The sequence below is a fragment of the Nomascus leucogenys genome, chromosome 20 (assembly GCF_006542625.1).
Source record: "Nomascus leucogenys isolate Asia chromosome 20, Asia_NLE_v1, whole genome shotgun sequence".
Taxonomy (NCBI): domain Eukaryota; kingdom Metazoa; phylum Chordata; class Mammalia; order Primates; family Hylobatidae; genus Nomascus; species Nomascus leucogenys.
Genome location: NC_044400.1, coordinates 38,152,880 through 38,169,045, shown reverse-complemented (window position 1 = coordinate 38,169,045; position 16,166 = coordinate 38,152,880). Strand labels below are relative to the sequence as shown.

The 16,166-nt window shown below is 39.2% G+C and overlaps 1 protein-coding gene and 1 pseudogene across 2 annotated transcripts in view; both read left to right on the top strand.

The window, feature by feature from the left end:
• The window catches only part of SLAIN2 (SLAIN motif family member 2), a 79,574-nt gene that overhangs the window by 59,672 nt on the left and 3,736 nt on the right, over positions 1–16,166 (top strand). For both annotated transcript variants that reach the window (XM_003258428.4, XM_030801117.1), the window contains one exon: positions 15,002–15,320. In XM_003258428.4, coding sequence (XP_003258476.2) covers positions 15,002–15,320 — 319 coding nt within the window. The remainder of the gene's footprint in view (positions 1–15,001; positions 15,321–16,166) is intronic.
• Positions 8,543–9,075, top strand: LOC115831813 (annotated as a pseudogene).

The window sequence follows — 16,166 nt, the reverse complement described above, 5'->3', positions numbered from 1 at the left end:
TTTCTCCTTCATTTCGACCTTGGAGAATCTGATGATTATGTGTCTTGGAGTTGATCTTCTCGTGGAGTATCTTACTAGGGTTCTCTGGACCTCCTGAATTTGATTATTGGCCTTGTCTTGCTAGGTTGGGGAAGTTTTCCTGGATGATACCCTGAAGTATGCATTCCAACTTGGTTCTGTTCTCCCCATCTCTTTCAGGTACCCCAATCATTCATTGTTTTGGTCTTTTTACATAATCCCATATTTGTTCATTCCTTTTTATTCTTTATTCTTTTCTGCCCGTCTTCTTTCAGAAAATAGTCTTCAAACTGAGATTTTTTCCTCCGCTTGGTCTGTTCAGCCGTTGATACTTGTTATTGAATTGTGAAGTTCTCATGTTGTGTTTTTCAGCTCTGTCAGGTCAGTTATGCTCCTCTCTAAACTAGCTATTCTGGTTGTCAGCTCCGGTATTGTTTTATCATGATTCTTAGCTTCTTTGCATTGGGTTAGAACATGTTCCTTTAGCTCAGCAAAGTTCAGAACCCTACTTACTTCTGTCAATTCAGCTGTCTCAGCCTCAGCCCAGTTCTGTGCCCTTGCCGGAGAGATGTTGTGGTCATTTGGAGGAGAAGACACATTCTGGCTTTTTGAGTTTTCAGTGTTTTTGCCTTGATTCTTTCTCATCTTTGTGGGCTTATCTACCTTTGAACTTTGAGGTTGCTGACCTTTGAATGGGGCTTTTGTGGGGTCCTTTTTGTCGATGTTGTTGTTGCTTTCTGTTTTTAACAGTCAGGCCCTTCTTCCATAGGGCTGCTGTGGTTTTCCAGGGGTCCATTCCAGACCCTAATCACCTCAGTCTCTCCTGCATCTGGAGGTATCACCAGTGAAGGCTGCAGAACAGCAAAGATGGCAGCCTGCCCCTTCCTCTGGGAGCTCCATCCCAGGGGGACACTGACCTGATGCTGGCCCGAATGCTCCTTTACGAGGTATCTGGAGACCCCTGTTGGGAGGTCTCAGCCAGTTGGGAGGAATGGGATCAGGGTCCCACTTACAGAAGACGTCTGGCTGCCCTTTGGTGGAGCAGGTGTGGTGCTCTGGGGGGAACCCCTTTTGTCCAGACTGCCCTGACTCTCCAGAGCCAGCAGGCTGGAAAGGCTGTTGGCTGAACCACAGAGACAGCGGTCGCTCCTCCTCCAGGGACTCCGTCATCAGAGTTCTGTTCGTATAACCCTGGCTGGAGTTGCTGAAATTCTCACAGGGAGGCCTTGCCCAGTGAGGAGGGATGGATTAGGGTCCCACTTAAAGAAGCAGTCTGGCCACGATCTGGCACAGCAGCTGTACTGCATTGTGGGGTACTCCTGGTCTGGACCACCTGGACTTTCCAGAGCCAGCAGGCTAGCACAGCTGACTCCAACCACAGAGATGGCGGCCACCGTTCCTCCCAGGAGTTCGGTCTATGTCAGGCAGTCTCCAGCCTGCTACCACTGGCTGGCTGGAATTCCAAGCCAGTGGGTCTTGTGAGGTGCCATGGGAATGGAGCCCAGAGAACACTGCTGCCTGGTTCCTTGGATTCAGCCCCCTTTCTAGGGTAATGCATGGAGGGATCTCCTGCCTTGCACGAATTCCTGGAACTGGAGTATGCAAAACTACTGGGTCTCCGTGAGTGCCTGAGTGGCCATTCTGAGGAGACTCCACACAGCTTTGTGCTTTGGATCCTAGGCCGTGGTGGCATGGGCTTGTGAGAGAATCTCTTGATCTGTGGGTTGCAAAGATCCATGGGAGAAGCGTGGTTTCCCAAGTCAGGGCAGGGTTGCACAATCACTCATCACCTTTCTTGGCTGGTGGTGGGGGCTCTTCTGGCTCCATGCTGCATCCAAGTGGGCCATTGCCTCACCCTGCTTCTTTTCCTCGCTCTCCATGAGTCAAGCTGTTTGCCTAGTCAGTCCCAGTGCAAGAACCTGGATACCTCAGTTGAAGGTGCAGAATAAACTTACTCTTTCTTTCCTCTTTTCATTCCTCTCTGTGAGAGCTGCAGACCACTGCTACTTCCAGTTGACCGTCTTGGCCCACCCTCCGACTTTTGCATTTCTAATGATTAGATTTTAAAATGCCTTTTGATATTAGACTACCTGAAAATGGAGAATGAATTTTGTGATTACCTAGGATTCAAAATTACAAATTTGTCTTCTCTTTTCTATCAGCTGACAAGTATTTATTGAATCTGTATCATAAACAAGATACATTCATTATATCCTTTCCTCTTTGCTTCTCTATTCTAGCCCCTCTTTGCTTTCTCCTCTTACAGTTGTGTTCAAAAGTAGCTTCTGACATACACAGACTTCTTAGAAACAATTAAAATGATAGGAGTTGTTTCCCCTCCTATGGTTTTGATATGTAAAATTTGGAGAATGAGAGAAGAAAGAGCATGGAGGCTGTTCTTGAGGTTCCCTCCAAACGCACATTCCTGTTAGACCATTTCATGCCAGTTTTGGAATGATAATATTGTAGGTTTTATTTTACAGTTAGACTTAATAATGTTTTTATGGTTTTCTAAGGCCTTTGTCTTTCTCTGTAGTTAAATCTTGATTACACCTGTCAATTTCCTTTGCTGAGAAAGTCCTAAGTCAAAACTCTTTAAAGGTTACCTGTGTCCAATCAACCTCATATTTTTATTGTTCCCTGGCCCACATGTTTATAGATGAGTCAAAATGCTGCTGCCATGAAACATTTTTTCCAGTAGTATAACTACAGCTTAGTATACCTCTTCAAATCCTTTCTAGTTTCCCCTCCACTTACATATACATTAACTTTGTTAAAGTATTTCTCTCCATACCTTGATGTTGTAGGGCTTTACTTGTTCTTTCATAGACTGTATTGCATTTATCTAATAATTTAGGGATTAATAAATTTATAATGATTGCTGATTTATAAATCTGGTTTTAAACTTTGCTATTTTAAAATAAAACATGAAATCAGAAAACCAATACACAGTTGAATTAATTCTTATAAGGCAAACACCCTTGTAACTACCATCTATATCAGGAGACTAGAACTTGGCACCTCAGACATCATCCACCTGTCTGCTTCCAAACACAACCCTCTCTTGACCCCTCCCCAAAAAGTATCTACTCTTCTGAACTTTTGTAGCAGTCACGTCCTTTTTTGTATAGTTTTATCATCCACGTTTTGAAACTAGTTTTGCCTTTTTGATATGTCTTTTTAAGTTTCTCTTACTTTATAGTTTTCTTCCATTTCTTTTCTCTCTCTCGCTCTTGTTGTTTGTTTCTTTGAAGAAACCACCAGATCATTTGTTCTGCAGAGGTTCTTACAGGCTGGATTTTGCTGATTACTTTTTCATGGCTTTGTTTAGCAAGTTCCCTTATATTTTCTATAAAGTGATAGTTGGATCTAGGCAATTAATTAAATTGTTTTGCTATTTTTTGCAAAACTATTTTTTTTTTTTTTTGCATAGGTAGTGGTGCTTCTTTATCCAAAGGTGCATAAAGTGGGGTTTCCTCTTTTCATGATGTTAGCAGTCATTGATGTATAATGCCTAGATTCATAATTCATTAGTTATTACAGAATTGGGAATTTTAATTCCAGGGTTCCTTTTTTTATTTGTCAAAGTACTGTATAAAGATAATTTTTTCCTTATTTGGTCACCCAGTGGTAGTTTCTTTAGGAAATTCAGACCAAATATTTGTTCTTTCCCTTTATTTACTAGTTTACAAAATTAAAAAATGACAACGTGGCACCTTCCAAAGGTGGCCAGTTTTTTTTTTTTTTTTTTTGAGACGGAGTCTCGCTCTGTCACCCAGGCTGGAGTGCAGTGGCGCAATCTCGGCTCACTGCAAGCTCCGCCTCCCGGGTTCACGCCATTCTCCTGCCTCAGCCTCTCCGAGTAGCTGGGACTACAGGCGCCCGCCACCACGCCCGGCTAATTTTGTGTATTTTTAGTAGAGACGGGGTTTCACCGTGATCTCGATCTCCTGACCTCGTGATCCGCCCGCCTCGGCCTCCCAAAGTGCTGGGATTACAAGCGTGAGCCACCGCGCCTGGCCGAAAGGTGGCCAGTTTTAAAGAATGTTTTTCATTATGAAATTACAGATTAAACATATTTTTTAATACGTTTCAGGTCATTCTAGATGTTTTTCCAACTTTGCTGGAAGCCTCTACAAGTTATCTTCCAAGTCTTTTTGACACAACTCTAGTAGTCTTCAATACCATCTTGCTAACTGGTATGACAAGATTGGCTGGTCTTGTGCATTTCTTGCCAGAGACCTGGAGTCAGGCATTTCTCCATAAAGTCCTGCTTGCTTTTGGTAGGCAATGGTATTTCAAGACCAAAATCTGTGTGTTTGGCTAGACTTACTGCTACTGGGTTGGTCATTGTTTCCAGGTCTTTTTAGTTACTAGAGCTAGGAAACATGTGTAGGTTTGTGTTTGTATATTTTTTTAAGATTAAATGCAGAGGTTCTGGGCAATTATTTAACCTCTTGTAGCATTCTCTCATCCTGAGAATCTTATTTCTTAGCAACACATAGAATATCATAATAATTTGTTTTCTCCCATATTTCACATAAAGTGTTCTTGGAATAACATTAGCATGACATACAATATGTTTACTGAAAACAATTTTTACAAATTTTGGTTATGCTCTTTTTTTTTTTTTTAAGTTAAGCTATATCTACATTGTCACATACCTGTTACATACTATTTTCTCCTTCGCATACCTCATTTAGTTTAGGCTCTCCGTTTAAATACATATTTGATGCTTAATGCCAGTTTATATGTCATTGTCTCATCAGTCATTTTTCTTGTCTGAAGCTTATTCTGTAATAGATTCCTTAAGGAATTATGAGAACAGTATTCATTCTTTCAATTTTTGCATGTTGATGATAGCTTATCTCTTGTTTTCATACTTGAAAGTAATTGTCTAGATATGAAATCTTTGGCTCACTTTTTCTTTAACTTAAATGTATTACTCCACCTTCTGCAGGAATAAAGAATTGTTTCTGTTATAATCATTTGGTCTTTTTATCTGGATGTACAATGGATATTTTCTTTTTCTTTATAATAATTTACTAGAATATGTCTTAGTATTGATCATTCTGAGCTGATTTTCCCAGATTCGGGGTATGTTCTTTCATTATAGAGTAGCAAACTTTTTTTGTTTTTCAGAAAAGTTTTATTGAATTATAGTTTTTTATATTCTGTTCTCTTGCTTTGGTTTTCTTTTTTGTGGGGACTCCTGTTGTGCACATGTTCGAGGTTCGTTTCTTGTTTCTATATTTGTTGCCTTCTCTTGAATTATTTTTTTCTTTCTTCTATAAAAGTTTGTTTTCATTGTCTGTTTCTCTTACAACATTATGTATTGTGTATATTGACTCTTACGTTTCTCCTTAGACTTCGTCTTAAAATGATTCATTTTATAGCTGATTCCTTCCTGAGTTCCATCAGCTCATTTCCGAGTGTTTCTCACTCTGATTTATGCTATTCTTTCATATCTTGTAGCAATATTAAAATGTTTTTAAAATGTGAAATATTAGATAATTTCATCTCTGTGTGTATGATTTCTTACCATGATTTCTGGTAAGATTTCACTTCTTGTAGAAGTGTTACTCTACTCCTTATTTATTCTTTTTTTTTCTTGTAATAACTTTATGTGCGATTTGACTTCAGTCCTTTTCTGTTGCACATTTTTCCATGAAATTGGTTTTTCTAAACACTTAGCTTGATTTAAGACTTACTAATTTTATGGTTTTATAGCTCTCTCTTGTATTTGGAAGTGTTCGGAAACATGGCTGCTTATTTTCTGAGATTTCTTTCCTTTATTCCCTCTCTCCACTTTCAAAATTACCCTTTCCTAAAGTGTACTATTTGGTGTTTTTTAGTATATTCACAGAGGGAGAAACCATTACCACTATCTTACTTTAGAAGATATTTATCACCCTCATAAGAAACACCATACTTATTAATAGAACTCCTCATTTCTCACTTCTTCCAGCCCCTGGCACCCACTCATCTACCCTGTCTCTAGATTTGCCTATGTTGGACATTTGATATAAATGGAATTACACAATATATGATCTTTTGTGACTGGCTTCTTTTACTTAGCATAATGTTTTCTAAGTTCATCATTTTGTAGCATGTTATCAGTACAGTCATTTGCTGCGTAACAGAGTTTCAGGGCCAGGCACAGTAGTTCATGCCTATAATGCCAGCACTTTGGGAGGCTGAGGTAGGAGGATCATTTGAGCCCAGGAGTTTGAGACCAGCCTGGGCAACATAGTGAGACTACATCAGAAAAAATAAAATAGCCAGGCATGGTGGCATGCGCCTGTGGTCCCAGCCATTCAGGAGGCTGAGGTTGGAGGATTGCTTGAGTTTGAGAGGTTGAGGCTGCAGTGAGGTGTGATCGCACCACTTCCAGCCTGGGCAACAGAGCAAGACAACCCTATCTCAAAAAATCTAAAACAAAAAAAAAAAAAACGACATTTCCGTCAACAATGGATCGCATGTACAATGGTGGTAATTTCTGTCACCTAGTAACATCATAGACCTTCCAGTAGGACAAGATGTGGAGGTGGAAGATAGTGATATTGATGATTAACCCTGTATAGGCTTAGGTTCAGGCTCATGTGTGTGTTTCTATCAGTTTTTAGCAAAAAAAAAAAAAAAAAAAAAAAAGAAAAAAAAAAAAAAGAAAAATTTTTTTCAAGTAAAATAAAAATTTAAAATTAAAAAACACTTGCAGAATAAGGATATAAAGAAAGAAAATATTTTTGGACAGCTGTACAACATGTTTGTCTTACAAGCTATGTATTATTACAAAAGAGTCAAGAAGTTTTTAAGTTAAAGCTTATAAAGTAAAATAGTTACAGTAAGCTAAGGTTAATTTATGATTGAAGAAAAATAAATTTAGTGTAGCCTAAGTGTGCAGTATTTATAAAGGTTGCAGTAGGGTGTAACCTACTGCAAACTTTCACATTCACTTACCACTCACTCAACTTCATTTCTATAAGCTCCATTCATGGCAAGTGCCCTATACAAATGTACCATATTTTGTCTTTTATAACATTTTTACTGTACTTTTTGTATGTTTAGATATGTTTGGATATGCAAATGCCCTTGTGTTACAGTTGCCTACAGTATTCAGTACAGTAACATGCTGTATTGGTTTGTAGCCTAGGAGCCATAGACTATTTTTTAAAATTTTTTGTGTGTACATAGTAGGTGTGTGTATTTATGGAGCACATGAGATATTTTGATACAGGCAAGCAACGTGACATAATAACATCACAGAGAATCAGGTCCCCATCCCCTCAAGCATTCATCCTTTGTGTTACAGACAATCCAGTTACACTCTTTAAGGTATTTTAGAATATACAATTAAGTTATTGTTGACTATAGTCACCAGTTGTGCTATCAAATAGTAGGTCTTTCTCTATTTTTTTTGGTACCCATTAACCATCTCCACCTCCCCCGACCCTGCAATCAGCTATTCCGTATAGCCTAGGTGTGTAGTAGCCGAAATCACTTAGGTTTGTGTAAGTACACTCTGATGTTCCTACATGGACAGATTTGCCTAACGATTCATTTCTCAGAACATAGCCCCATCGTTAAGTGTCACATAAACTGTACTTTGTTCCTTTTTATTGCCAAATATTCCATTGCGTGGATGTACCACATTTTGTTTATCCATTCATCACTTGGTGGATACTTGAGTTGTTTCCACTTTTTGTCTATTGCGAATAATCCTGTGGTCAGACCCGGTGGCTCACGCCTGTAATCCCAGCACTTTGGGAGGCCGAGGTGGGCAGATCACCTGAGGTCAGGAGTTTGAGACCAGCCTGGCCAACATGGTGAAACCTCGTCTCTACTAAAAGTACAAAAATTAGCTGGATGTGGTGGTTGGGCGCCTGTAATCTCAGCCACCCGGAAGGCTGAGGTAGGAGAATTGCTTGAACCGGAGAGGCAGAGGTTGCAGTGAGCTGAGATTGTGCCATTGCACTCCAGCCTGGACGACAGAGCAAGACTCCATCTCAAAATAATAATAATAATAATAATAATAATGCTGTGAACATTCATGCACAAGTGTTTACATGGACAGACATGTTTTAGTTCTCTTGATTATATACTTAGTGTAATTACTGGATCATATGGTAGCTTTATGTTTAACCTATTAAGGATCTGCTAAACTTTTCCAGAGTGGCTACAACATTTTACAGTGTCACCAGCACTGTATGAGGGTTCCAATTTCTCCATCTCCTCAGTAACACTTGTCTTTTATTTTAGCGATCCTGGTGAAGTGTTGTAAAGTGGAATCTCGTTGTGGTTTTTATTTTGCATGACTAATGTTGAGCATCTTTTCATATGCTTATTGGCCACTTGTATATCTTCTTTGGAGAAATGTCTATTCAAATTCTTTGTCTCTGTTTTTTTAGTTTTTTTTTTTTAATTGAGTAGTAACATTCCTTTATATATTCTGGATTCAGATCCATGATTTGTAAATATTTTCTCCTACTCAGTGGATTTTTCACTTTCTTTATGGTATCCTTTGAAGCACAAACGTTCTTAATTTTGATGAAGTATCATTTTTTTGATCTTCTGGGTCATGCTCATGGTGTCATAAGAAATCAGTGCCTAACCTTAGTCATTACTCCTGTCCCTTCCCCTCTACCCCACCTGCTCTTCCCAGACACGAATCCGCTGCTCTTTCCCCTTCGGTACTTGGAGCTTTCTGCGGCCCCTCCCTTCCCCAGGTCCAGCTCCGCTTGCAGTATCCTGCCCTCCTCCCCCACCGGCCTGCAGCAGCAGCACCAGGACCATGCTCTTCCATTCCTTTTTCAATCCCTGTGGGCAAGGATGTGGACCTGGAACTCAAGAATGACTTGCATATCTGTGGACCCCTCCATTCTGTGGATCAGTATCTCAACATCAGATTAACTAACATCAGCATTACAGACCCTGAGAAATACCCTCACATCTTCATTCGGGGCTTAGTGGTCCAATATGTGCAGTTGCCAGCAGACAAGGTCGACAAAGTTGCTGCAGAATGCAGCAAGGAAGGAAGCCCTATAGCAGAAACAGTGATGGCTCCTCCTCTTCCTCCTCCTCTTCCCTTCCCTCTTCCATTGCTGACCCATAACCCCAAGTCCCAGCCTAGGACCCCTGACCGTGAATACTTGATGCAATTTTGTTTCATTGGTGTTTTTTCGTCGTTGTTGTTTTAACTAGTGAGTGTGTGTGTATGTGTGTGTGTGTGTTTAAGGGATGACTGGATGAGAGGGATAATAGGGAACAGCTCTCCTTGTTGAGAAGGGGAGGATAATTAGGCTGGGAAATTTCAAAGCCTTCCTAGTCCTCAGCATCTGCCTTTCTCACTACTTCCCTAGAGATGGTGGGAGAGTTTCCTAGGTCTTTCCAGGGCAGCATGTGATTCATTTTGGGGATGGAAGAAATCTGTACCACATCAGGAATAAAATTTACGATGCAAAAAACAAACACTCCTGTGTTTTTTTCTAAGAACTTTATAGGGTTAGCTCTTACATTTAGGTCTGTGATCCATTTTGAGTTAATTTTTTTAATAGTGTGAAGCATAGGTGTCCAACTTCATTCTTTTGTACGTGGATATCCAGTTGTCCTAGCAGCAGTTTGAACTCTTCCCTGCTTTTATCTGGACTTCATTTTCCTTTATCTGGAATGTCCCTGTTCTGCTCTATTTGGATTATCTTCTGAGTTTTCCTTAGCATGAAGTTTTACCTGGGAGAGGGATTTGGCTGGTTAATATTAAGAATTCATAGCCACTCATGTTCCTCTTAGACCTTACAGTAGACCTCTTGTACTCACTCACTATTGGAGTGTGCAAATCCCTCCCAGTTCAGCTTCTGTTCAGCATTTTTTTTTTGTATGAGTACTTGTTGGTTATTTTGGAATTTTCAGGACATCGAGATATTCCTCTGCTTCCTTCTGCACAGATGCTGATAATTCATATGGTCTTGTAGTTGTCAGTGGCTTCTTACTACCCACTTGTATTTTGGGGCTCATGGAGATACTCCATCACCTGGTTTTATTGTAGCTGTTGTAAATGGGTTTTGGTTTGACCTTCCTAGTTACTCTATGTTTTTATGGAGAGAGTTGAGGAAATTCGTAAATTACACCAATGCCGGTACCATCTTTCAAGAATCCTCGTAATTATGTTTCTTAATCTTGACATTGACATTTTTCCGCTTTCCTCACTAGACACTCTAAGGTTAGTTATATGTTAATTTATTAAACTAAAATACAGTAAGTTATATAGGTATAGATGTACAGCTGTTTATACTGTGTACTAAAACTAATGTGTCTCTTCATATCATATATTTTGATACCTAATCAATTCCCTAATTTTGGAAATATGGCTATTTTGTTAAAAACTTCCCCTACCAGGGTGGATATATCTAATGAATCTTAATAGTTCCTGTATTGTATGTTTGTATATATACATACAAACACACACGCACACTTCCTCTCTCTTTCTCTGTCTCTCAGCTTTGACACCCAAAGAGTGGCTAAGGTTTTCAGTTGAATAAAAATATTTCTTTTTAAAAAGTTTATTTCTAGAAGTCATTATTGAGGTTGGGGCAATTATCTTGAAGAGGATCAGTTCCAAAGTTATTTTCTATTTAGAGTAAATTGGAAGATTAAGCTGTAAATGTTTGCTGGTAGCTTATGCATTCGTATATATCTTTTTGTATTTATGGAAGAAAAGATATTGAAGCCCTATTCTCGGGGCATTTTCTGCCTCTTACGTTTAATACATTTTTCTAATAACTAACAAAATTTTTGTATGCTTACAAAAATAATAGTCATGTACGTTAATGGAAGAAGAAATCAAAGGTTTCTGTGTCTTTTTTTTATGGTTACTTGTCAGCAATTGACATTTTTATATGCTTTGGAGTCATACCTTATAAAACCTGCCTAGGATAGTAATCCCACAAATAAACTTTCTGAGTCTGGTTGAAAATTAAAGTGTTGATAATGACACTTTGGCCAGGCACGGTGGCTCACCTGTAATCGCAGCACTTTGGGAGACTGAGATGGGCAGATCACTTGAGAGGCCAGGAGGTTGAGACCAGCCTGACCATCGTGGCAAAACTCCGTCTCTACCAAAAAATACAAAAATTATCCAGACCTGGTGATGTGCATCTGTAGTCCCAGCTACTTGGGAGGCTGAGGCACGAGAGTCGCTTGAACCTGTGAGGCAGAGGTTGCAGTGAACCAAGATTGTGTCACTGCTCTCCATCCTGGGCGATAGAGCGAGACTCTGCCTCAAAAAAAAAAAAAAAAAAAAAATGTTGATAATGACACTTTAATTTCTACCCCCAGAGATGTTTCATCTCTTTTGGTTCCTGGTAAAGAATACTGATCTGGGAATCAGGAGACCTGGGTTCAGTTCAGTTATAACACGACATCCTGACTTTCCTATTTGCTCAGTTGACTTCTGTGGTTGTGGTAATTTCCCTTGTCCATGAAGTGAGAGGGTTAGAGTACATGGTCAGTAATAACTTTTTTTACAAGGATTCTTTAACTCTGTAGTGAGAGAATCATATTTAATTCATCTTTTTGTTCTTTAGCAGCCAGAACTTATTTTTGAATACTTACTGTGTCAGTAAATTGTGATTATCATTGATAGTGTAGAGACCATTGAATAATTGAAATGACAATATAGTAAGGGAGCGTTGACAAGGAGATATTTTTGTCCTTCATTTGTTAATAATGGAATTCATATGTGTTTTAATAAATGATGTTTCCCATTGGTCATGATGACCAGTGTTTGGCAATGTGTTTATTTTTATTACTATATACTTACTGGGCATTTATAGCTTTTATAAATTATGCAGCTAAGGGAAGTTGTAGTTTGAAGGAAGACTGCTCTGTGAAGACAACTTGGAATATCTAACTTTTGTATTGCTAGGTACATGTTGGATATATTTTTATAAAACATTTTATATTCAGTGAATATCAAGCTAAAAAGATAGGTATAATTTATTCAGTTTTTTCATTTTAGGGTTAAGTGCATGCCTGAATTATAGAAACCTTAATTAGAAAACAAACAGCACAATTATTAAATACTTCCTAAAAGAAAAAAATATTTTAAGATACAAATTCTCTATTACCCATCATCCTAATTTGGAGATAACTTAGACACTAAGGTTAGGATTCTTAGTCATGTCATTTTTATAAATAGAGTTCTAATTTTTGCTCAGAGCAGATAGCTCTCCTTCACATTATGTCTGACTTGAGTGTAATTCTTGGTATTCAAAAAGAGTAAAGAGAAATTATAACTTGTCAATATCAATTTGGGTAATACATTTTGGGTAATAACTTAATATTTACTTTTGAGTTAATTTATAGGGAAAGCCTAGGAGACTGTTCTGAGTGGCATTGTTTAATATCTTTCTAGGAAACTCATCTGTAGCAGGCTAACGGAGGCCTATTCTTTAGATAAGAAAGCCACAGATAAGAATGCCTTACAATTTGTTTAAGATTTTACATTTTACTAACAATTTACACATTTATTACTCGTTTGCTCTTTACAGCAAACTTATATTGACTGAGATTAGATTTATATGTAAGTGGTTTTCTTTTCGAGCAGTGCAATTGGTATGGTATTTTTAATCTTGATTTCTAATGTTCATTGCTGGTATATAGAAACATAATCAGTGTTTGTATTTTTGTCCAGTTCTGTGACCTTACTGAATTCACTTATTATTTCTAGAAGTGTGTGTGTGTGTGTGTAGATTCATTGGGATTTTCTGTGTAGACAATCATGGGGACAGTTTCTAACCTCCGTGCCTTTTACTATTTCCTCCCCCTCCCCCCCCCTCCTCCTCCTCCTCCTTCTCCCTCTTCTTCTTCCTCCTCTTCCTCTTCTTCTTTTTCTTCTTCTTCCTCTTCTTCCTCTTCTTCCTCTTCCTCCTCCTCCTCTTCTTCTTCTTCTTCTTTCTTCCTCTTCTCTCTTCCTCTTTCTCTTCTTCCTCTTCCTCCCTCCTTCCTCCTTCTCCCTCCTTCCTTCTCCCTCTTCTTCTTCTTTTTTTTTTCTTGCTTATTGCACTGGCTAGAATTTCTAGTGGTAAGAGCATATGTTCTTGTCTTGTTCCTGGTCTTAGGGGAGATGCATTCAATCTTTCTTCATTAAGTATAATGTTAACTGTAGGGTTTTTGTAGATGTTCTTTGTGAGGTTGAGGAAATTTTCCCTATTTCTATTTTTCGGAGAACTTTTCATGACTGTTGAATTTTGTCAGATGCTTTTTTTGAGTCCACTATTACGATTCTGTGATTTTTCTTCTTTATCCTGTTACTGTGGATTACACTGATTGATTTTCAAATGTTGAACCAACCTTGCATCTTGGAATAAATCCTACTTAGTCATGGCATATAAATCTATATATTGCTGGATTCTATTTTCTAATATTTTCTTAAGGATTTTTACATCTATATTTGTAAACAATATTGATCCGAAGTTTTCTCTTTTGGTACTGTCCTTTTCTAGTTTTGGTATCTCAGTAATACTGGCTTCATAAAATGAATTGGGACATGTTCTCTCCTATTTTGTGATGGAGATTATGTTGAATTTGTGTTCATTCTTAAACATTTGGTAGAATTTCCCAAGGTTGCTCCCAACCTCCAACAAACATTTGTTCTGCTTCTTGTTACCATAAATTAGATATGACTTTCCTCAAATTTCTTTATAACACGACATTCTACAATGTGTGTGTGTGTGTACACTCGGATTGTTTTGTGGCCGGCACTCATTCAGCAAAATTTTTGATATTCATCTTTGTTGTATACATCAGTAGTTTACTCCTTTTTACTGCTGAGCAGTATTCTGTTGTGTGGATATGCTACAAATTGTTTATCCATTCACCTGTTGATGGACATTAGAGCTTTGTTCAATCTTTGGCTGTTACAAAGTTGTAGTCAAGTCTTTGTGTGGACATAAGCTTTTTTCTGTTTTCCTTTTTTTTTTTTTTTTTTTTTTGAGACAGAGTCTCGCTCTGTCTCCCAGGCTGGAATGCAGTAGTGCGATCCCCGCTCACTGCAACCTCCGCCTCCTGGGTTCAAGCAATTCTCCTGCCTCAGCCTCCCAAGTAGCTGGGACTACAAGCACGCACCACCACCCCTGACCAATTTTTGTATTTTTAGTAGAGATGGGTTTTCACCATGTTGGCCAGGCAGGTCCCGAACTCCTGACCTCAGGTGATCCGCCTGCCTCAGGCTCCCAAAGTGCTGGGATTACAGGTGTGAGTCACTGCGCCTGATCTTCTTTTTTCTTTTTGAAACAGAGTCTTGCTCTGTCACCCAGGCCGGAGTGCAGTGGCTTCATCTCGGCTCACTGCGGCCTCTGCATCTCTGGTTCAGGCAGTTCTCCTGCCTCAGCTTTGAGTAGCTGGGATTATGAGTGCATATCACCATGCCTGGCTGCCTTTTTGTTTGTTTTTTCATCATGTTGTGCTTTGTGAAGCACAGCAATGGAAGCACTTTTTAAAAATGATTTTTAGTTTCTAAATTTTTAGTTACAGTGTCAATAATATGGGATTTGGACATAGAGCCTCCAGATACTTGATACATGTTTACGTGAATGTTTCTTTTCGGGGGAAATATGTTTCAAATTCTAGACAACAATTGGGTAGTCAACCTGTTTTTCACCTCTAGAATGTTCACATGTGGCCCAGATTAGTTGCTACAGTGAGACAATCCTGCAGCGCCTTTTCTCTTCTGGTATTATGGATTCCAAGCTGGCCTATTTAAAATACTGTTGTCAAAGAGAGTTGTAATCCTCTAAGTACTTGGTTATTTAGAACTCAGTTACCTTTTTTCTTTTAGTAGCCCAGGAATAGCGTTTATTCTTTGCATTGCTGTGAAGTTTCCTGAATACACATGTGCTAGTGCCCAATCATCAGTTGTAATTTAAAGCAGTGGTTTCATATATACAGATTTCCACTCAAAAATTGGTTTTTCTTTGCCATTCCACAGTACCTTCTCCAGGCAAATTCCGTTCCCCCGCAGCACCATCTCCTTTGGCTCTTCGGCAACCAGTGAAAGCATTTAGTAACCATGGTTCTGGTTCTCCTGGTAGCCAAGAAATAACACAGCTCACACAAACCACCTCCTCACCTGGGCCTCCTATGGTTCAGAACACAGTCTCAGCAAATCCTCCCAGCAATATCAACAGCGCTACTCTAACCAGACCCGCAGGGACAACTGCAATGAGAAGTGGCTTGCCCAGACCCAGTGCCCCTTCTGCTGGGGGCATACCAGTGCCTCGCAGCAAACTTGCACAGCCTGTTCGCAGGTAAGTGGCAGATGTTCTGTTTCAGCATTCTTGAGTACCTGAAAGTGGATAGATTGGAATGAATTAGCTTCATCCCTATGTTTGATAGTAAACAGAAAGTCATGGTGGATTCCCACCAGAGTTCTAGTACCATTTGAATAAAACATTACTACATTGTTTTTAAGAAATCCTCATTTGGGACTTTTACCAGTTTGGTTCAGATTAAATTTGTCCAGTTGCCTGACATGAGTAAGCATCTCAGAGGACCCCTACAAAAAAATTGTTAGAGCCACTCAATTTGATTGTGATATTCATTCATTTTGAATAGAATTATATTCAATAAAGATGATAAAGGTATATTAGAATATAGAGTGATATTTAAGATAAAACTTCTAGCTACCAAGTCTGAGTATAATCTATAAGCATGGTTTTCAAACCCTTATTCTACAATTCAGAATTATCTGAGATTTATATAAATGTAGGGTCTAAGTTTTACCTTCAGAGAGTCTAACTTAGTGGATCTGGTATGAGGCCCAGAATCTGTGGGTGTGCTAGGTATTTTGTTGTTGTTTTGTTTTGTTTTGTTTTTGTTTTTGTTTTTGTTTTTTGAGACGGGGTCTTGCTCTGTCTCCCAGGCTGGAGTGCAGTGGTGCAATCTCGGCTCACTGCAGCCTTGACCTCCCAGGCTCAAGCAATCCTCTCACCTCAGCACCCCTGTAGCTGGGGCTACAGGCATGCACCACCATGCCTGGCTAATTTTTGTAGAGATGGGGTTTTCACCATGTTGCCCAGGCTTGTCTGGAGCTCCTCAGTTCAAGTGATCTGCCTGCCTCAGCCTCCCAGAATGCTGGGATTACAGGTGCTGGT